This window comes from Lacerta agilis, chromosome 14, assembly GCF_009819535.1.
Source record: "Lacerta agilis isolate rLacAgi1 chromosome 14, rLacAgi1.pri, whole genome shotgun sequence".
NCBI lineage: Eukaryota > Metazoa > Chordata > Lepidosauria > Squamata > Lacertidae > Lacerta > Lacerta agilis.
In genome coordinates, this window is record NC_046325.1 from 7,181,970 (window position 1) to 7,203,760 (window position 21,791).

General features: G+C 40.0%; 2 protein-coding genes across 2 annotated transcripts; both read left to right on the top strand.

Annotated features, from left to right (window-relative positions):
- Positions 1–325: 325 nt before the first annotated feature.
- On the top strand, positions 326–6,720 carry LOC117058924 (vomeronasal type-2 receptor 26-like). The gene is made up of 4 exons (XM_033170339.1): positions 326–652; positions 2,892–3,119; positions 3,497–3,623; positions 5,814–6,720. The coding sequence occupies exons 1-4, from the start codon at positions 326–328 to the stop codon at positions 6,713–6,715; spliced, it is 1,584 nt and encodes a 527-aa protein (XP_033026230.1). The 3' UTR covers positions 6,716–6,720.
- A 961-nt stretch (positions 6,721–7,681) lies between these two features.
- LOC117058925 (vomeronasal type-2 receptor 26-like) lies at positions 7,682–21,117 on the top strand. The gene is made up of 6 exons (XM_033170340.1): positions 7,682–7,796; positions 15,773–16,089; positions 16,200–16,909; positions 17,000–17,063; positions 17,775–18,002; positions 20,116–21,117. Exons 1-6 carry the CDS (start codon positions 7,682–7,684, stop codon positions 21,115–21,117), a joined length of 2,436 nt encoding a protein of 811 aa, XP_033026231.1.
- The last annotated feature ends 674 nt before the right edge of the window (positions 21,118–21,791 follow it).

Here is a 21,791-nt window from a genome sequence, read left to right on the forward strand (position 1 = left end):
GTCCAGGACAAACTTGGTATATGAATTGCTCACATACCGAAGCGATGTAGCTGCGGGTTTTGTTTTGTTTTTTATAAAAATCAAGTCAGTTGAAAAGTACAAGCAACAGATTAACTATAGATTTTTCAAATATGCAGAATTAAATGACTTGATGAAAAATAAATGCTATTTGGATTGTTTGGTGTTTTTAGCTTAGAAATATGATTTACGAGAAGAGAAAATAATTTCACTTCAATCTATATTTTCATGTGAGACAGAAATGCTACATGATATGTTGTTTTCACACATTGTAGAATTTACACTTGAATTCATTTGCAGTGTGGTGATGAAATTCTACCAGCACATCCTTGCCTTGGCATATGCTGTAAAAGAGATAAATGACAGTCCCAAGATCTTGCCCAATCTCACCCTTGGATTCCACATCTATGATAGTTATTACAATGCAAGGATGACGTATAGGACAACTCTGGACCTACTTTTCAAATCGAATAGATTTATCCCCAACTATACATGTGACATGGAGAAAAACCTCATAGCCATCATTGGAGGACTTAGCTCTGATACCTCCTTCTATATGGCTGACACCATAGGCCTCTACAAGATTCCTCAGGTAGCAATTTTGAATGGGAACAGGGATGTGGATTTTCACAATGTATGTTCTTCCATTGCTTATAATCCAGATTGGCCATCAAGCTCAGTTAGAAAACATTTTTGAAACATCAACTGGTGAAAAATAAAGCAGTTATGTTAATAGCTGGGATTCAATTTAGAATGATAATAATAATAGTAATAATACTGATGATCATAATGATGATAATAATAATAATAATAATAATAATAATAATAAAGCTTTAGAAAAATACTATCAACAGAGGCACTAGCCTAACACTCTAGTGCTGAATTTCCAAAAAAAAATCATAATAATTCTAGAAAATTTACCTAGAAAAGGGAAGATGGGTTTACCTGTCCCTGAACCCACACTTTGCTTTGAATTACATTTGTTGAATAAAAAGGCACATGCTGAAAATGAAGGTTTATCTTAATGTTAACTCCATTCTCTCTCTACACTTACTTTTAGCTCACATATGGATCTTTTCCCCCAGGGGAGAGTGACGCAGGTCATTTCCCTTCCTTTTACCGCATGGTACCCAATGACAGCCATCAATATATGGGAATCATCAGCTTACTAAAGCATTTTGGATGGACATGGGTTGGACTTTTTGTTGTAGAGGGTGACAGTGGAGAAAAATTCTTGCAGACCCTGGAACCATTGCTTTCCGAGCATGGAATCTGTTCAGCCTTCATCCAAAACATACCACAAGTAGCCCATTTAGATAAGCTGATTGAAACAATAGATGTGGTCTTGGATATCTATCTCTCTTTAAGAGATAATAAAGTCAGTGCGTGTATACTCTTTGGAGAAAGTTTAACCGTGGTTTGGATGAGAACTGCTATATTTCTTAGTGATCCTGAAAATAAGGAAAGCTCATCATTTAGAAAGGTTTGGATCATAACAACCCAGATTGAGTTAATATTATTGGAAATTCAAAGGTCTTGGGATCTTATGTCCTTTCAAGGTGCAATTTCCTTAACAATTCACTCAGAAGAGCTTCTAGGGTTCAACACATTTCTTCAGAATACAAAGCCTGATAGAATAGACAGAGATGGTTTCCTCAAGGACTTCTGGGAGCAAGCATTTGACTGTACATTCCCAAACCCCAGCGTGCCTTTGGATAGTAATGAACATTGTACTGGGGAAGAGAGACTGAAGAGCCTTCCTGGGGCACTGTTTGAAATGGGCATGACGGGCCACAGCTACAGTATCTACAATGCTGTCTATGTTGTGGCTCATGCTTTGCATGCCATTGTCTCAACTAGATTGAAGCAGAAGACTTTAATGGCAGATGGAAAGTTGAATCTTCAAGATTGGCAACCTCTGCAGGTAATATATTGAAATCAATTTCTTCTTAATTCAATGGATTGAATACTCCAAGGTGGGGCTGCGTCAACAAGTACCTGACGAAATGGCATTATATATTGATTCAATGAGAAAATTAGAATCATTTAGTCATAGAATTCTGGAGATGGAAGGAGAGCAAGGCTCATCTAGTCCAATCTCAGCAATGTAGGAATGTATTTGGTTTATGTTTAAATCATCTCATGCACATTTTGCGTGAAAATAAATTTGGTCTACAATAAATCTGTTATGGAAAGGCAGCAAGCCAAACCTGAGATCTGCTGGGATGAGGGTTTATTGGAATTGGTGGCTTTCGGGCTTAACCAACTGATGTTTCCCACCCCAGTAATACTGAAGATACTCTGATGTATGTCCACCATCCCAGTTTAACTGTGTTTCAGCTGACTGAGCCAAGGATTTGATAGTTTGCACAAAGGGGGTGTTGGGCGGAGGGCAGGAAAATTATTCCAATTCTAAAACCTTTTCAGCACATTCACATGAGCTAGAGACCGAGACAAACCCATTCCGGGAGAGAAGGGGTTGTATAAGCCAAACTTTGTATTAAGGGCCTTTTGCCCTCACTTTTTGAAATAAAGTCAAACCTTATTTCTTGAACGCAATCCGTTCCTGCAACCTGTTTATCCATTCCAGAAACCTTCAACAACCAAGGTGGGGCTTCTGATTGGTTGCAAGAGATTCTTACACTCAAGCAGAATCTGTGTCAAAGGTTGGGTTTAAAAAAAAAAAAAGATTTGAAAACAAGAGCAATTAGTTCTAGGTTTTTTGGCGTTCGGGAGCCAAATTGTAAGATGATGAAGGTGTTTGGGAACCGTGGTTTCATTATAGTTTTAAAAGAGGGACTTTTCAAAACACAGCATTTTGCTTAAATTGTTTATCAATTTTATCACTTTATGTCTTGTTATTTTTCAATTAGCTGCAACCTTTTCTTCGTAGCATTATATTTAATAACTCTGCAGGAGAAACAGTGAGTTTCAATGGTAAAAAGGAAATAGAAGGTGCATTTGACATCATGAACATAGTCACATTCCCAAACAAGTCCTTCCTTCGAGTGAAAGTGGGACAAGTAGACAATGATGCTTTGGAAGCAAGAAGATTCATCATTCATGAGGACAAGATTACATGGCACAAGTGTTTTAACCAGGTATGGGCCCTGGATTGTAATTGTGGGACCTGCAGGCTCTGTCCCACTGGTAAGATTCCAAAGCTCATCTGAAGAACAAAATGGCTGAAATGCAATGGTCCCATGTTCCCTCTGCATCTCCAAGTGGGCTTTGAAAATGACACTGGTTTGTAATAAAAAACAATCAGATGGACCAATGATCAATTGTCTTATCCACGTTTTTAGGGATTTGTGCTCTACTTTTATATATGCTTAAAATTTCTGAATTGAGTCTTTCCAGTTCATAAGCAAAAAAGAAAACAAATAAAGAAATTAAGTATATTATTTTTATTATTATTATTAGTGGGGAAGAATGGAGACTTTCTCCCATCTGAATTTTCTTTCCTCCTGATGGATAGGTGGTGCCTATTTCTGTGTGTAACGACTGCTGCTCCCCTGGTCATCAGAAGAAAAGGAAGGAAGGGGAGAAATTTTGCTGCTATGATTGTGCTCCATGTCCAGTAGGGAAGATTTCAGACCAGAATGGTTTGTGACATATAATTCATGTTTTATTTTCATAGGATAGGATTAGGATGGTTTGCTTCTTTAGATCTAATTGCTATGTTTAATTACCATGCTGCCTGGAATGTTTCTCTGTTGACTTCCAATATCTTCCCAGGGACATTTTGTTTCTTGAGGGAGGTCTACACAAGGTAGAGACTGTTGCCTGGGCAAGATTTCTTCTATGCTGGTTAATGTCTGCCTCACAACAGGTAAAGATCCCCTCCTCAGTGAAGTTTTGTTAGACCCCTTTCTTTCCCCAGGGATACAACAGTTTAACAAAAAGATACAGCAACACTGGCTGTCAATGGAACTTCTGCGTTCAATGTCTATACCATCTCCCAAGGCTATAATAAAAACTATGCATTGGGATTGTTTTATTGATTATTCGGTTATTAAATTTTAAAATCACTTTACATTGTGATTTACGACCAAATAGACTAGGGCTGGCTGACCCATGAGGAAATATGAAGGTCTACCATTAAGGTCCAGCAGGGCAGCAAATCCCAGTATGGTTCTTAATTCAAAACCAACCTACCGATGGGGAAAGGTCAGGTGACTGCCTCAGGAAGCAGAATGCGCATGGGTACAAGATATCATTGTGAATTTTCCATCCCCTCTTCTTTCTGTTGCCACTTGGGATCTGCTTCAGGTGCCAAAATGTCTTGGGCCAACCCTGAAATAAACAATAAACTCCACATACATATATGAAAGCCAAGAGAAATACGTTGAAAACATTCCACCCACTTCTAAAAGGCCACATATAGTTACAAGCCAAAAGGCTTGCTTGTCAATGTACACATTTGCCTTGAACCTAAATATATACATAATGATATTCCGACAGGAGCATCCCCGGGGAGAGCATCCCACAAACGGGCAACCACCACACAAAACGTCAATTTGGGGGATTGCCATTCTCCAGATCTCTTGTAGAGGAAGTAGGAGAAGAGCCTCCGATGGCAATAGGAAATTCTGGTACAGTTCAAATGGGGAGAGGCAGTCCTGGGAGGATTTCATCCTGGGCCATTTTAAGGCCTTATGTATCAAAACAAGAACTTTGAAATGGGCCAAGAACTAATGGGAACCTAGTGCAGTCAGGCTAGAGTGAGTTTTATGTTCACACTGTCTTGCGTAGAACACAACATGGCCACGGAATTCTGCACCAGCTGAAGATTCTAAATCATGTTCTGTGGTGGCCCATCTATAACCTGCTGTAGTACCAAAGCATAGATGACAGACGTTAGGCTATCCCTGTCCAGAAAAAGGTAGCTGTGGTGGCGGCCAAAGCTGAAGGGGGCAACCTCCAATTAATCTAGGGAACCATCCACAAAGAATGCCTCATTCTTATCTGGATTGTGCTTCAGTTTATAAGTAAAATCATGAAAATAGCTACCCACTGTCTCTGCTTTCAGGCAAAATAGGTGCAGGTGTTGTCATAGCTGCTACATAGTATCACATAACATGCCTTAGAATAAATGTTATACAGTAAACCCACAACTTACTCTATGGTTTAACCCACAGCAGATGGCGCTGTAGGTTAAACCAGAGAGCCTAGAGCTTGTCGATCAGAAGGTCGGTGGTTCGAATCCCTGCGATGGGGTGAGCTCCTGCTGCTCGGTCCCTGCTCCTGCCAATAGGTACTGCTCTGGTGCGAAAGTAAACGCCGTTTCGGTGTGCTGCTCTGGTTCACCAGAAGTGGCTTTGTCATGCTAGCCACATGACCCAGAAGCTGTATGCCGGCTCCCTTGGCCAATAACACGAGATGAGCGCCGCAACCCCAGAGTCATTCGCGACTGGACCTAATGGTCAGGGGTCTCTTTACCTTTACCTTTACCTTTACTTCAGCCCATAACTTACTCAGGACTTACATTCTGGGATCACACATAGTCCAAATTGTGTATAGTCAAAAACACTGGATTCAACAGCTGGTGGGATTGGCCAAGTCTTTTTTTCCCAGACACAAGCTCGTTTTGCTCTATTTATTTTTCATTTGCTTGCCTATTGTGTAAATTGCACAAAGGTCAAATGTGTGTAAGTTGTGGGCTAACTAAATAGCACTTTCATTTTACCACAGTGCATTAAAAAATGTCAAGGTTAAAATAGCAAAATGGTCATATGGGAGGCAGAAGAAGCAAAATATTTTTTTTTAGAATTTGACCTGTTTCTGTTTTTCAGATATGGATGACTGTTTCAGATGCCCAGAAGACCAATATCCAAACAGGAACAAACATGGATGCATCTTGAAAATGATGACCTTTCTTTCTTATGAAGAACCCTTAGGGATCAGCTTAGCCTCAATTGCTATTTGTTTCTCCATTGTCACAACTTTAGTGTTTTTAGTTTTTCTGAAGCACAGAGATACACCCATTGTCAAAGCCAACAACCGAGACCTCACCTACACTCTCCTCATCTCTCTACTGCTCTGTTTTCAATCTTCTTTGCTATTCCTTGGCAAACCAGGGGATATGGCTTGCTTTCTCAGACAGCCTTCTTTTGGCATCATCTTCTCCATGGCTGTTTCTTGTGTGCTGGCCAAAACCATTACTGTAGTTGTAGCTTTCATGGCCACCAGACCAGGGTCCAGCCTGAGGAAGTGGGTGGGGAAAAGACTGGCCAACTCCATTGTCCTTTCCTGCTCTTTGATTCAAGCAAGTCTTTGTTCTCTCTGGTTGGCAACTTCTCCCCCATTCCCCGATTTAGACATGCACTCACTAATGGAAGAAATCACTGTGCAATGTAATGAAGGGTCTGTGGTCCTGTTTTCCTGTGTTTTGGGCTACTTGGGTCTCCTGGCTTTCTTCAGCTTCCTGTCAGCATTCCTGGCCCGCAAATTACCTGACAATTTCAATGAAGCCAAGTTCATTACCTTCAGCATGTTGCTCTTTTGCAGTGTTTGGTTGTGCTTTGTCCCTACCTACCTGAGCACCAAAGGGAAATACACAGTGATGGTGGAGATCTTCTCTATCTTGGCGTCCAGTGCTGGCTTACTGGGCTGCATCTTTGCCCCGAAATGCTACATTATCATGCTGAGGCCAGAGCTGAACAACAGAGAGCAACTAATAAGAATAAAGAATTAAGGCATCTCTTTGATTTGCCATCATTTTATTTTTAAAACGGAAGGTTTGTGCACAATTCATTTATACTATTTACACAAGGTCATTTAAAATTATTTACATGTTGACTTCTTGGAGGAAATTTTGCTGGTTGATACTCTCATTGATAACCAAGACATAATTCTTTGTTAGTACACCCTCCCTTGTGTGATAGGGAGATTAACCTCACATGCTCTGAAGAAAGCCATTCTTTAAACTGAGTATGAGAACTTTTTGGCTGCAGATAAAGTTTTGGAGCAAGAATCCACCACTGTGCCCAGATACTGTATAATATCCTTGAAGGTTAGCTCTCAGCACCTCAGTTCAGCTAAACTTCTCTTCTCTTTTAACAATACTTGAGATATGGATATTTTGAGATTTTAATTTGGATGACACTTTCTGCCAATTAACCTTAATTGACTGCTGCCATAAAAAGAGCTGGAATAACTACTAGACTGTAAAATAATACCAAATAACCAATACCAAATACCAATAACATTAGCTGGAATAACTACCAGACTGTAAAATAATACCAAAGACATAATTATTTATTTCAGATTTAGAAAGATGATAAATGGATAAGGATGCTCTGGTGATTAAGAATTATTATTATTTTTCCCTTACTTTTAACACCCCTTCCTATCTGTGAGTACTGGCTGCAGAACTGAAACTACATTGCTTAGCACTTCTTTGTGAAAGAGACAGACACAAGATTTCAAGGCAGACACTGTTAAAGTGGAGAGAAATATAATCCTATATGGTGATGATATTGTTGAATACCCCACTGATTATTGGTATTGTGTGGCATTTATTGAGTGAGCAATTGAATGAGCTCATAGCTGAGGATAAAATGATGAATACAAATGGATCAGAGAAAGATTAGACCAAGGAATACACAGGACCTTGGGGGAGGGGGGTACTGATCAAGGTCTGCCTGAGCAGGAAAGGAGAATGGTTGCAGAGGATGTAATGGACAAGACCTTCACAAAGGTTCCTGGAGGAGTGAGCCAAACAAATGGTGGAGTTGTGATGCTGAAGGTGTGGAATGAATCCATTGACAGAGATAGTAAGAAACTTCATAAGATGGCAGTGATAGCTTTGAGAGAAAGGTGCACTGCATTAGTAATGCAATCTGGAGGTTATGCATGTTTGCAAAACACTATCTGGAAGTTTTAGAAATTAAAGAACCTTTTAATGAAGATGAAAGAGGAGAGTACAAAATATGGTCTGAAGCTCAACATTAAAAAAAAAAACAACTAAGATCATGGCCACTGGTCCCTTCTCCTCCTGGCAAATAGAAGGGGAAGAAATGGAGTCAGTTAGAGATTTTACTTTCTTGGGCTCCATGATCACTGCAGATGGTGACAGCAGTCATGAAATAAAAAAAGCCTGCTTCTTGGGAGAAAAGCAATGACAAACCTAGAAAGTATCTTAAAAAGCAGAGACATCACCTTGCCGACAAAGGCCCATATAGTTAAAACTATGGTTTTCCCAGTAGTAATGTATGGAAGTGAGAGCTGGACAATAAAGAGGACAGATCGTTGAAGAATAGATGCTTTTGGATTATGGTGCTGGAGGAGACTCTTGAGAGTCCCATGGACTGCAAAAAGATCAAACTTATCCATCCTTGAAGAAATCAGCCCTGAGTGCTCACTGGAAGGGCAGATGCTGAAGTTGAGGCTCCAGTACTTTGGCCACCTCATGAGAATAGAAGTCTCCCTGGAAAAGACCCTGATGTTGGGAAAGATGGAGGGCACAAGGAGAAGAGGACAACAGAGGATGAGATGGTTGGACAGTGTTCTCGAAGCGGCTGGCATGAGTTTGGCCAAACTGCGGGAGGCAGTGGAGGATAGGGGTGCCTGGTGTGCTCTGGTCCATGGGGTCACAAAGAGTTGGACATGACTGAACGACTGAACAACAACAACATCTGGAAGTTTTAACGGTCTGGATAATCAATTGATTATTTCTCCTCTTTTTGATAATGCATCTAGTGTGTGAGTGTTGTGCTTGCTGGGAGGAGGCTCCCCTATATTAATTGAGTGAAGAAATGTGTTTCCAAGTGCTTCAGTAAAACTAGGCTTCCACCTGTGCCCTTTATTTCAGGATTTGCTTCTTTGCATCCACAAAGAAAATGGCACGACTCTGACTTTCTTGGGTATGTTTATTTGCCACAGAAGATTTCAAGCCACTTGCCACTTAGTGGGCCAGTCAGGGACAGAGGTAACATGGAGTCACATATTAGAAAACAAACCCAGCTGAACATGTTGGTTACCAAAACTACCACTCTGAGCTAAAACTTTGAAAACAATATTTTCTATGCATGCAATTAAAAAAAATCATTATATTTTGCTCAATTTGTCAAGACTCAGGAGACTTTTCAGTCGTCACTTGGAAAGATTCAATAAGAAAGCCTAGAAGTTGTTATAATAAATGATTCTGTATTTAGTGGAGTGGTGAGGGTAGAGGCAAAGGCCAGAGGAGACCATGCTCATCTTATTTCTCACATTTTCCCTTTATTGGCCAGACCTGAAATGGTTGCTGGCTATCTCACCTTCTAATCAAGGCTCCATTTGTAACCCTTTGATTGTAAATGCAACTCATAAATATCTTCTGGAACAGTATTGCCAGAGCCAGTTATTACCCAATGTAGTCTTTTGCTCTCAAAGGAAATGAGAGCAACAACATATTACAGATCAGTTAAAGCACCTGAAAATATCTAAAAGGTATACTGATAAAGACATAGACTGCAAGATTTTTCTCCGTAAGAGGCTTGTGCAAAAGGAAACAAGCTGCACTGCTAGGATGTTTTGTGGATTTGTGTTTCTGTTTTTGCATGTACCTAGTGTGTACAATGCAGATACGAGCAGGTGTCTCACCAGTGACCCCTTTCCTGTTCCCCATGAGTGGTACCAGCCAGGTGGCCTCATTATCGGTGGGATTTCTTCTCAGATCTTTTATGTATTTGATGAAGTTTTCTTCAGAGAACAGCCTTCACAGAACATGTTCAAAATTCCATAGTAAGTGTCTCCCCTGTGTCCCTTCAAATCCCCATTACTTTTGTGTCATGCCTCCTAGATTTTAAGCTTCCTTTTAACTTTTAAAAAAGCATTTGTGCACCAACTTATTTCCGATTGAGTAGGGTTGCCATATGAACCTGAGGATTTAAGTAATGTGCAGGGGTGGGAGGTGGATGTGCTTCCTTGGCACCTGGGGGGATTTTTTTAATTTAATATTACCTGTATATGTCCAGGGTTTTCTGTGTTCCCTGCTAAAAAAAAAAAAAAAGCTGAACTTTGGACAATCACCCCCCCAAAAGGATGAGCACCTGTGTCCGGATTTTTACTTCTTGAAATATGGCAACCTTAAAGAAATGTCTATCTATCTATCTATCTATCTATCTATCTATCTATCTATCTATCTATATCTATTTATTTATCTACCTACCTATCATCTATCTACATACACATACACATATATAAATAATAATAATACTAATACTACGAAGAAGAAGAAGAAGAAGAAGAAGAAGAAGAAGAAGAAGAAGAAGAAGAAGAAGAAGAATGTATTATTTGTACCCCGCCCATCCAGCTGGGTTTCCAAAGCCACTCTAGGTGGCTTCCAACAAACATTAAAATACATTAAAATGTCACACATTAAAAACTTCCCTAAACAGGGGTGCTTTCAGATGTCTTCTAAAAGTCTGGTAGTTGTTCTCTTTGACACCTGATGGAGGGCGTTCCACAGGGCGGGCGCCACTTCCGAGCAGGCCCTCTGCCTGGTTCCCTGTAGTTTTAATTCTCATCGTGAGGGAACTGCCAAAAGGCCCTCAGCGCTGGACCTCAGTGTCCGGGCAGAATGATGTAGCTGGAGACGCTCCTTCAGGTATACTGGGCTGAGGCCGTTTAGGGCTTTAAAGGTCAGCACCAAAACTTTGACTTGTGTTCGGAAACGTATTGGGAACCAATGTAGGTTTTTCAGGACCTGTTATATGGGCTCGGCGGCCGCTCCCAGTAACCAGTCTAGATTCTGGATTAGTTGTAGTTTCCAGGTCACCTTTAAAGCTAGCCCGACATACACATACACATACACATACATCTACATACACACTCAAACACATGCCAGAAACCTGTGACCTTTGTGTCATATACTTTAGATTTTAATGCTTAAAGCACTAATTTAATGCTTATAGCACTAATTATCCTGTGTAAACCGCTTTGCTGAAGAAGGGATAGAAACACTTCCAGTAAATAAATAACTGGGTCACAAATAATCCAATACATCCAACCCTGGAAAATCCTCATTCTCAATCACATTAGGAGTTTTTTGTTTTTGTTTTTTATAAAGAATTTATTAGTTTTCCAAAACAAAGAATCACACAACACAAACATACACACAAACACAAACCCAACATTAATACAAATACAAATATAACAACAATTCTTTTTCTTGGTTACAAAAAAAAGAAAAAAAAACTTTTCTTGGTTGAATCATTGTCACGTGACTTCCCCCACTATCTCTCCTCCGGTTCCAGTTCCATTCTTGCTTTAGTAACTTATCATCTCTACAAAAAATCATTTAACAATCTAAGCTTAACATAATTCTTAAAAACTTGTTTTAAATTCACAATAATCTTCAACTTACATTGTATCTAATCCCATTTTAACTTCATAACCATTAATAATTCAGCTTCATAACTTCATAACACCAAATATTACCTCTTATTTTATATCATATCAATCATCTTCTTACTCTAAGACTACTGTTAATAAAAAAAGAAAATCGGATATCTCTTCGCTAGTTCCAAAAACTTAAAATCTTAAACACACCAACTTCAAGGTACCAATAAGCCATCCCAAATTTATTCTTAATACAATTCACCCTATCCCTTTTCTATCCATTTTCTTTCTCCCCACGCCAATACCCTTTCCCAGGAAGTCCTCTTTTCTTGCAGGTCCACAGTTCCAGACATAGTCTTCTACAGTCCTTGCAGGGAGCATCAGGGTACTCAAATCATCTCTTTCCAGCATCTCCAGTTCAAAGTTCCGTTCTTCTTCTGGTTGCAAATTTAAAAGTCTTTTCCCTATCATTTCTGGTCCCTCACCCCAGAAACTGGATATAAACGATTTTCTCATCCTGAATCTTTCGTCTTCACGGAGTTGCAGATACCTCTTGTTTTGTTCTTCAATAATTCCCCTTAGCTTTCCGCCAAGGTTTCCTTCCATTCCAACAATAGACTGAACAGTCTTTTCTGTGGGAAATGTCTTTTCTGCCAAATCCTGGTTCAGCAAAGTCAATTTCTGGTATGTCAATTCTAACTGCAAAAAAGGAATCCTTTGTTCATGTGTCAGTTCAGTGTCCAAGGCTAACTTAAAAACGAAACCTAACATGGTAGAAGCGGGCATAGAGTATCAAATTTCAATGTTTATCCATCTTTATCGCAGCACATTTCCGTTTCTCACAGACACCTCTGCAGCCATTTTCGCAGCCATTTTCCCCGAAGTCGGGGGTAAAAGATTACAATCCATCCACTTTAAAAGAGAAATATCCACCTCCTACTTACTCCCCCGAAAGGGATCTAATCAGTCTCACTTGTCAAAGAATCGAAACATTGTTTCCATCACTGTAACAGCAGTCAGAATTCAAGCAGTTACTTTTTAATTCTGAAGGGAGAAAAAACGGGCTTCCCCTCCATCGTTTCTCCCGGACCGCCAAATGTCCAAAATAGATCCGTTATTCAAGTACTCACGGCCACCGGGTTTTATTTCCTCTAGTCTTCTGCAGGTAGAACGATGTCGCTCACCGCGGGCGGCAGTCGCCGCTTCGCCGCCCGGTTGGGGCATGTCCCCTATAGCCCGGCTCTGTTGCCCCTTCACCCCCACTCCCCCTTTACAGGGGGAACGAGGAAAGGGTTCGGAGCCTTGGTGGGCCCGCCGGGGAGCCCGAGGTGCGGGACGCTCTTCCCGCACCTCGCCGGAGCCCCGCTTAGCGGTAGCGGGGCTCCAACCCCCGGACGGCCTGGGTCGCCTCACTGCCGAGGCAACCCACGACCGCCCGCGATGGCGTCGCCGCCGGAAGTCCCACATTAGGAGTTTGAAGTGTTCTTTCAATTTTCAGGATCATGCTTCTCAAATTAATGGAAGGTATTTATTACTTCAATTTATATTGGGTTTTTTTTTCCATTTCCGAATTGCTTTATATCAGGCTAAAGATGAAAAAAGGCATTGTTCTCCATTCTACCTTGTATATATCTCATGCAGCACAGATTTTGTTCTGTTCTGCTGAAGTTTAAAGGTAAAGGTAAAGGGACTCCTGACCATTAGGTCCAGTCGGGGATGACTCTGGGGTTGCGGAGCTCATCTCGCTTTACTGGCCGAGGGAGCCAGCGTACGGCTTCTGGGTCATGTGGCCAGCATGACTAAGTCACTTCTGGCAAACCAGAGCAGTGCACGGAAACGCCGTTTACCTTTCCGCCTGAGCGGTACTTATTTATCTACTTGCACTTGGATATGCTTTTGAACTGCTATGTTGGCAGGAGTAGGGAGATCGCCATGTCGCGGGGATTCAAACCTTCTGATTGGCAAGACCTAGGCTTTGTGGATTAACCCACAGTGCCACTCATGTCCCTTTCTGCTGAAGTTTATCTTCCACCAAAAACTAAACTATTCATCTGGCTGTCCACTGAGATGAATTTATGTACCGTATGTAACCATTGCATTGTTTCATGCAATTAATTTCAATGCATAAGAAACACAATAAGAATGGGAGGGAAATTTAATAAATCAATTGTCATTTGCATCTTGTATGTAACTGGAACAGCACATGTTTATCATATTCCCGGGAGTGATTTTTTTTGTCTGGACATAAAAGGAATGAGCAACAGTGGTAACTTCTGCTCCTATTTCTGTTTTCAGCAGAATTGCAATTCAACTTATTATCATGAGACATGAAAACAGCTAAGACATCTACACATAAAAGAACAACTTAAAAGCAATAAAATACACATATTTCAACATTTAAATGCCTTCTGAAAATGTTTCTTACACATCAAACATATGCAAGCATTTTAGAATGCATAAATGTTTATGTAAAATCTGATTTCTGATTATAATATTTATATGTTTCTTATTGTATCGTTTAATGTACAATTTTTGTAAATGGATGCGATTTTTAATGAAAGAATGCATATTACACACACACACACACACAGACAGACACACACACACACACACACACACACACACACAAACACACTAAATCACAGGGCTTCATTTCTCTGAGAATAAGACCCACTGAACAAAATGGATTGCTGTTCTGAATAGAAATGCATAGATTGGAATGGGAATGTGTTAGATGATTTCCTTTTGGGATCAATGGGACGTTGAAATGAACTTGTTTCATTGATTTTAATAAGAAATAATTGTAAGGAAATAATGATATAGTCCAGAGCCGCCATCTTCTCAAGATGACTGAAGGAATCAAACACGATGTCCTGATGTCACAGGCAGGAAAAAATGTGGGGTGGGTTTTTTGAGGGGGAGGGGGTAACTTCAGGGACACCTAGGACTTGGCTCATATGGTGCAGTCCTACAAATAAACACCAGAAGCTGGCTTTCGCAGAGCCGTACTATACTTAATCTAGCTCAGTATAATAAAGAGTAATGGGTAGCAGTTCCCCAGAGTTTCTAGCAGAACGACATTCCCAGAGATAGCTGGAGATGTCAATTATTGGATCTGGAATCAGCTAGAAGTAAAACAGATGATCCACCAAACTGTCGCAGAGCAGCAACCCACCCACAACTGTCTACTAAGAGGTAAGCCCCACAGAGTTCAATGGAACATTTCCTGATAAGTACAGAATTGTCACACACATTCTTTATTATAGTCCAAAGACCTGCAAAAGCGATTTTGAAAGCCAACTGCAGCAGAAATTCAGGAAAGACACTACTAGGCAGTCACTGTTTTTAGGGTTCTAGGTTTCATGGTCCAGGACAAACGTGGTATATGAATTGCTCACATACCAAAGTGATGTAGCTGTGGGTTTTGTTATGTTTTTTTTAAAATCACGTCATTTGAAAAGTACAAGCAACAGATTAAGTATAGATTTTTCAAATATCCAGAATGCAAGTGACTTGATGAAAAATAAATGTTATTTGGATTGTTTGGAGTTTTTGGCTTAGAAATATGATTTACGAGAAGAGAAAATAATCTCACGTTGATCTATATTTTAATTTGTGTTTTTTTTTAAAAAAAAATTATATATAGTTTTTTTATTTTCAGCATAAGGAACAGACACAATACACATATACAAATACACATGGAAATAACAAAACATAATAAAGAATTCGAACAAAAATCACAATAAACAAAAGAAAACATATACCTACCTAAAATGAACAAAAATATATGTTTATCCTTATTAATTCTAGTTTCAATCTTCTTCTACCATGGACCTCCCCCGCAAACCCGGCTGCATTCAACATGAATATACTTTGGTAACTTTGTATCTTTTTCCCATAAACATTAACAATACTTCTTAAAATCTTTAGGATAATTAATCAAATGTAATTCAACACTTAGGCTACCCATCCTAAGGTTCTTACAAGTTTAAATCATTCATGACTATAGTTCTTATACACATTTTTATCTAACATCAATTAGCTAAAGCCATTTCATCTAGCTAATTCTGCTCAAATATTCAATTTTACACACTTATTTAGATAGTCTTTGAAATTCTTCCACTCCTGAAGCACCTTCTCCTCCCTCTGGCCTCGGATTCTCGCGGTCAGTTCGGCGAGTTCCATAAAGTCAATTAACTTCATCTGCCATTCTTCCACTGTCGGAATCTCTTCACCTTTCCAGTTTCTTGCAAGCAAAGTTCTAGCGGCTGTTGTGGCATACATAAAAAACATTCTATCCTGGCTGGGTATCTCACCGTTAACCATGCTCAAGAGAAAAGCCTCTGGTTTCTTAGGATCTATATTTTAATTTGACACAGAAATTTTGCATATTGTTGTTTTGATATGTTGTTTTCACACATTGTAGAATTTACACTTGAATTCATTTGCAGTGTGGTGATGAAATTCTACCAGCACACCCTTGCCTTGGCATATGCTGTAAAAGAGATAAATGACAGCCCCAAGATCTTACCCAATCTCACCCTTGGATTCCACATCTATGATAGTTATTACAATGCAAGGATGACGTATCGGACAACTCTGGACCTACTTTTCAAATCGAATGGATTTATCCCCAACTACAAATGTGACATGGATAAAAACCTCATAGCCATCATTGGAGGACTTAGCTCTGATACCTCCTTCTATATGGCTGACACCATAGGCCTCTACAAAATTCCTCAGGTACCAATTTTGAATGGGAACAGGGATGTGGATTTTCACAACAAGGCACATGCTGAAAATGAAGGTTTATCTTAATGTTAACTCCATTCTCTCTGTACACTTCCTTTTAGCTCACATATGGATCTTTTCCCCCAGGGGAGAGTGATGCAGATCAGTTCTCTTCTTTTTACCGCATGGTACCCAATGACAGCCATCAATATATGGGAATCATCAGCTTACTAAAGCATTTTGGATGGACATGGGTTGGACTTTTTGTTGTAGAGGGTGACGGCGGAGAAAAATTCTTGCAGACCCTGGAACCATTACTTTCTGAGCATGGAATCTGTTCAGCCTTCACCCAAAATATACCACAAGTAGCCCATTTAGATAAGCTGAGTGAAACATTTGCTGTGTTCTCGGATATTAATTTGTGTTTAACAGATGATAAAGTCAGTGCATGTATACTCTTTGGAGAAAGTTTAACCGTTGTTTGGATGAGAACTGCAATATTTCTTAGTGATCCTGAAAATAAGGAAAGCTCATCATTTAGAAAGGTTTGGATCATAACAACTCAGATTGAGTTAATATTAACAGGTTTTCAAAGGTCTTGGGATCTTGAGTCCTTTCAAGGTGCAATTTCCTTAACAATTCACTCAGAAGAGCTTCTAGGGTTCAACACATTTCTTCAGAATACAAAGCCTGATAGAATAGACAGAGATGGTTTCCTCAAGGACTTCTGGGAGCAAGCATTTGACTGTACATTCCCAAACCCCAGCGTTCCTTTGGATAGTAATGAACATTGTACTGGGGAAGAGAGACTGAAGAGCCTTCCGGGGGCACTGTTTGAAATGGGCATGACGGGCCACAGCTACAGTATCTACAATGCTGTCTATGTTGTGGCTCATGCTTTGCATGCCATTGTCTCAACTAGATTGAAGCAGAAGACTTTAATGGCAGATGGAAAGTTGAATCTTCAAGATTGGCAACCTCTGCAGGTAATATATTGAAATCAATTTCTTCTTAATTCAATGGATTGAATACTCCAAGGTGGGGCTGCGTCAACAAGTACCTGATGAAATGGCATTATACATTGATTCAATGAGAAAATTAGAATCATTTAGTCATAGAATTCTAGAGATGGAAGGAGAACAAGGCTCATCTAGTCCAATCTCAGCAATGTAGGAATGTATTTGGTTTATGTTTACATCATCTCACGCACATTTTGTCTGAAAATAAATTTGGTCTACAATAAATCTGTTATGGAAAGGCAGCAAGCCAAACCTGAGATCTGCTGGGATGAGGGTTTATTGGAATCCATGGCTCTCAGGCTGATCCATCTGATTTTTCCCATCTCAGAAATACTCAAGATAGTCTGATGTATCTCTTCCATCCCAGGTTAACTGTGTTTCAGCTGACTGAGCCAAGGATTTAATAGGTTGCAAAAAGGGGGTGTTAGTGGGATGGGAGGGTGAAAATTACCACAATTCTAAAACCTTTTAAGCTCATTCACATGACTCGTAAACCCAGCAGAACCCATTCTGGGTAGAAGGGGTTGTATGAGCCAAAATCTGAATTAAAGGCCTTTTGCCCTCACCTAAGCTTCTACATCTAGCAATAGTTGTAAAATGGGGACTTTCCAAATAACAGCATTATGTTATATTTCATATCAATTGTAACCCCTTTATGTCTTGTTATGTTTCAATTAGCTGGAACCTTTTCTTCGTAGCATTATATTTAACAACTCTGCAGGAGAAACAGTGAGTTTCAATGGTAAAAAGGAAATGGAAGGTGCGTTTGACATCATGAACATAGTCACATTCCCAAACAAGTCCTTCCTTCGAGTGAAAGTTGGACAGGTGGACAATGACGCTCTTGAATCAAGAAGAATCATCATTCATGAGAACATGATTAAATGGCACAAGGGTTTTAACCAGGTATGGGTCCTGGAGTGTTATTATGATCCCAGCAAGCTCTGTCCCACTGGTGAGAGTCTAAAGCTCATCTGAATAACAAAAATAGTTGAAATGTAATGGTCCCATGTTCTGCATGTCTAAGTAGGGCTTGAAAATAACAAAAGTCTGTAATCATAAAGAGCAATTTCTTTTGCGTTTTCTTAGGGATTATTGCTCTACTTTTGTAATATAGGTTTATAGTTAAAATTTCTGGAAAGTGTTTATTTCCCATTCTTGGGCAAAAATTAAACAAACAAAGAAATTACATAATATTTTTCTGTAGGGGCATTTCTCGGATCTGAATTTTAATTTCCCATTTATTTATAGGTGGTGCCTATTTCTCTGTGATCCGATGATCCCTACTTTAAGTTTGAACAAATTGCTTGTGTAACCTGAAGGCAGGATGACCTAATTGGCTATTGATTTGTTACGAATTGATGGGTCTATGGACCTTAATAAAGATTGTATTATTATTATTATTATTATTATTATTATTATTATTATTATTATTATTATTTTGTGGGGAGGAATGGAGACTTTCTCCCATCTGAATTTTCTTTCCTCCTGATGGATAGGTGGTGCCTATTTCTGTGTGTAATGACTGCTGCTCCCCTGGTCATCAGAAGAAAAGGAAGGAAGGGGAGAAATTTTGCTGCTATGATTGTGCTCCATGTCCAGTAGGGAAGATTTCAGACCAGAATGGTTTGTGACATAGAATCCATTTTTGTTTTCATCAGAGAGATTGTTTGTTGCCAAAGATATACTTAGTAGAGGAATAAAAAATTATTTCCAGTAGCACCTTCGAGACCAACTGAGTTTGTTCTTGGTATGAGCTTTCGTGTGCATGCACACGAAAGCTCATACCAAGAACAAACTTAGTTGGTCTCTAAGGTGCTACTGGAAAGAATTTTTTATTTTGTTTCGACTATGGCAGACCAACACGGCTACCCACCTGTAATTAGTAGAGGAATGTTAACACTCCTGATGATTGTCTTGATGTTGATCATGAAGATTTTGACAAATTTCTGCCTTTAAGAGGTGAAATCAAAATGTGATTATGAGTAGTAAATGCTGGGTCTGAGAGTTAAGTTTCTTCTTAATTCTCTCTGCAACATTTGCTATGTTGGGGAGGAAAGTTAAGCCCCCTCTGTATCAGCAGTGAGAAGCTTCACACAAGCTTAAACTTGTATGGCTAGAGACACAGGTAGTTCAAGATAGGCAATAGTGAGGTGGTGATATACCAGGGCTTGATTGACCACTGGTCAATCTCCAAAAGGCATCACATAAGGAAAATTATACCTTCGCAGTAATCTAACCTAGACTTTTCCAGAGCATGCAGAACAGAAGTTAGGCTATCCTTGTCCAGATGGAGCCACAAGCCAAAGCTGAGGGATTGTAAGCCAGCCAAGAGCAGGCAGTCTCCCACCAATCTTGTCTAGGGAACTGCCCACTAACAATACCTCAGTCTTATTTTGCTTCATTTTTAAGAAAAGTATAATCATTAATAAAAGAATTAGCTATGTGGTCTGATCCAATGTCGTCACAGTCAGCCAAAACAGGTCCAGAAGTTGGAATATCTGTTCCACAATACCATACAATAAGCCTAATCATAGGATGATTAGGTTGGAAGGGACACCAAAAGTCATCTAGTCCAACCACCTGCAATGCAGAAATCTCAGCTAAGGCATGCATTACATATGACCATCCAACTTCTGCTTAAAAACTCCAAAGAAGGAGAGTCCACAACCTTTTTCAGGGAAACTGGTCCCCTTTCAAAAAGATCTCAGAGAGTTTTTCTGTATGTTTAGTCCTTTCCTAAGAATAATTGTTATACAGTAAGCCCACAACTTACGTGAGTTACATGCTGGGGATCACACCTAAAACAAAAAAATGGTGTATGGTTAAAACATATTGGGTTCCATGGTGGGAGGGATTGCCAAAGCCTTTATTCCCAGATGCACTCTCCCTTTCATCCTATTTTAATTTTATTATTACTTATTTATTTGCCTGTCAAGCGATTAAAGCTGAATGCACACAACTTAAATGTGTTTGGGGCTTATTGCAATACTAAAGTGCATTTTTTATTTTATCCCAGTTCATTAGGAATGTTCAGGTTGAACTCCCAAAATGGTCATATGGGAGGCAGAGGATGAATATGAATTACATTTGGAATTTGACCTATTTCTGTTTTAAAGATACGGATGACTGTTTCAGATGCCCAGAAGACCAATATCCAAACAGGAACAAACATGGATGCATCTCCAAAACTATCACCTTTCTTTCTTATGAAGAACCCTTAGGGATCAGCTTAGCCTCAATTGCTATTTGTTTCTCCATTGTCACAACTTTAGTGTTTTTAGTTTTTGTGAAGCACAGAGATACACCCATTGTCAAAGCCAACAACCGAGACCTCACCTACACTCTCCTCATCTCTCTACTGCTCTGCTTTCAATCATCTATGTTATTCCTTGGCAAACCAGGGGATATGGCTTGCTTTCTCAGACAGCCTTCTTTTGGCATCATCTTCTCCATGGCTGTTTCTTGTGTGCTGGCCAAAACCATTACCGTAGTTGTAGCTTTCATGGCCACCAGACCAGGGTCCAGCCTGAGGAAGTGGGTGGGGAAAAGACTGGCCAACTCCATTGTCCTTTCCTGCTCTTTGATTCAAGCAAGTCTTTGCACTCTCTGGTTGGCAACTTCTCCCCCATTCCCCGATTTAGACATGCACTCACTAATGGAAGAAATCACTGTGCAATGTAATGAAGGGTCTGTGGTCCTGTTTTCCTGTGTTTTGGGCTACTTGGGTCTCCTGGCTTCCCTCAGCTTCCTGGCAGCATTCCTGGCCCGCAAATTACCTGACAGTTTCAATGAAGCCAAGTTCATTACCTTCAGCATGTTGTTGTTTTGCAGTGTTTGGCTGTGTTTTGTCCCAACCTACCTAAGCACCAAAGGGAAGTACATGGTGATGGTGGAGATCTTCTCCATCTTGGCCTCCAGTGCTGGCTTACTGGGCTGCATCTTTGCCCCGAAATGCTACATTATCATGCTTAGGCCAGAGCTGAACAACAAAGAACAACTAATAAGGAGAAATTATTAAAGCCTTACTTCGTTATGCTACCATTATGTTATAAATGAAGGGTAAGGTTTATGCAAAGGTCATTTATACCATTTGCACAAGTTCAATTCAAATGATTTACATGTCTCCTCACACTGTTTATATTGGTTCTCCAAATCCTGCTTATTCACCTCACCTCATATCGCTCTCAGGTAACTGCCACCAGTCCCATGAAAGATAGGAGCTAATCAGAAAAGAGTGAGTGTTTTCTATGAAATGAGAACCTGGTACACTAATGTGTAATAAAGCTTCCTTCAATTAGCATACAGTTCAAATCCCCGCAACAGGGTGAGGTCCTGTTGCTCGGTCCCAGCTCCTGCCAACCTAGCATTTCAAAAGCACACTAAAAAGTGCTAGTAGAGAATTAGGTACTACTCTGGCAGGAAGGTAAACCGCATTTCCGTGTGCTGCTCTGGTTCGGGTGTTCAGTTGTGCCAGAAGCGGCATAGTCATGCTGGCCACATGACCCGGAAAGGACTGTCTGTGGACAAACGCCAGCTCCCTCTGCCTGTAAAGCGAGATGAATGCCACAACCCCAGAGTCATCTGCGACTGGATTTAACTGCCAGGGGTCCTTTACCTTTACCTTTTTTGTATGAAAATAGTAAGCAAAACAATATAAACTGAAAATGATGAAAAAAGAAAGGAAAAAGAAAG

Bases quoted from the DNA above. Each gene is read 5' to 3' on its own strand.
- LOC117058924 (XM_033170339.1), top strand. From the start codon at position 326: ATGAAATTCTACCAGCACATCCTTGCCTTGGCATATGCTGTAAAAGAG. The intron at 3,120-3,496 runs GTATGGGCCCTG...CCTGATGGATAG, and splicing joins GGCACAAGTGTTTTAACCAG to GTGGTGCCTATTTCTGTGTG. The intron at 3,624-5,813 runs GTTTGTGACATA...TCTGTTTTTCAG, and splicing joins GAAGATTTCAGACCAGAATG to ATATGGATGACTGTTTCAGA.
- LOC117058925 (XM_033170340.1), top strand. From the start codon at position 7,682: ATGGTTGCAGAGGATGTAATGGACAAGACCTTCACAAAGGTTCCTGGA. The intron at 7,797-15,772 runs GTAAGAAACTTC...CACACATTGTAG, and splicing joins TGAATCCATTGACAGAGATA to AATTTACACTTGAATTCATT. The intron at 17,064-17,774 runs GTAATATATTGA...TGTTTCAATTAG, and splicing joins AAGATTGGCAACCTCTGCAG to CTGGAACCTTTTCTTCGTAG.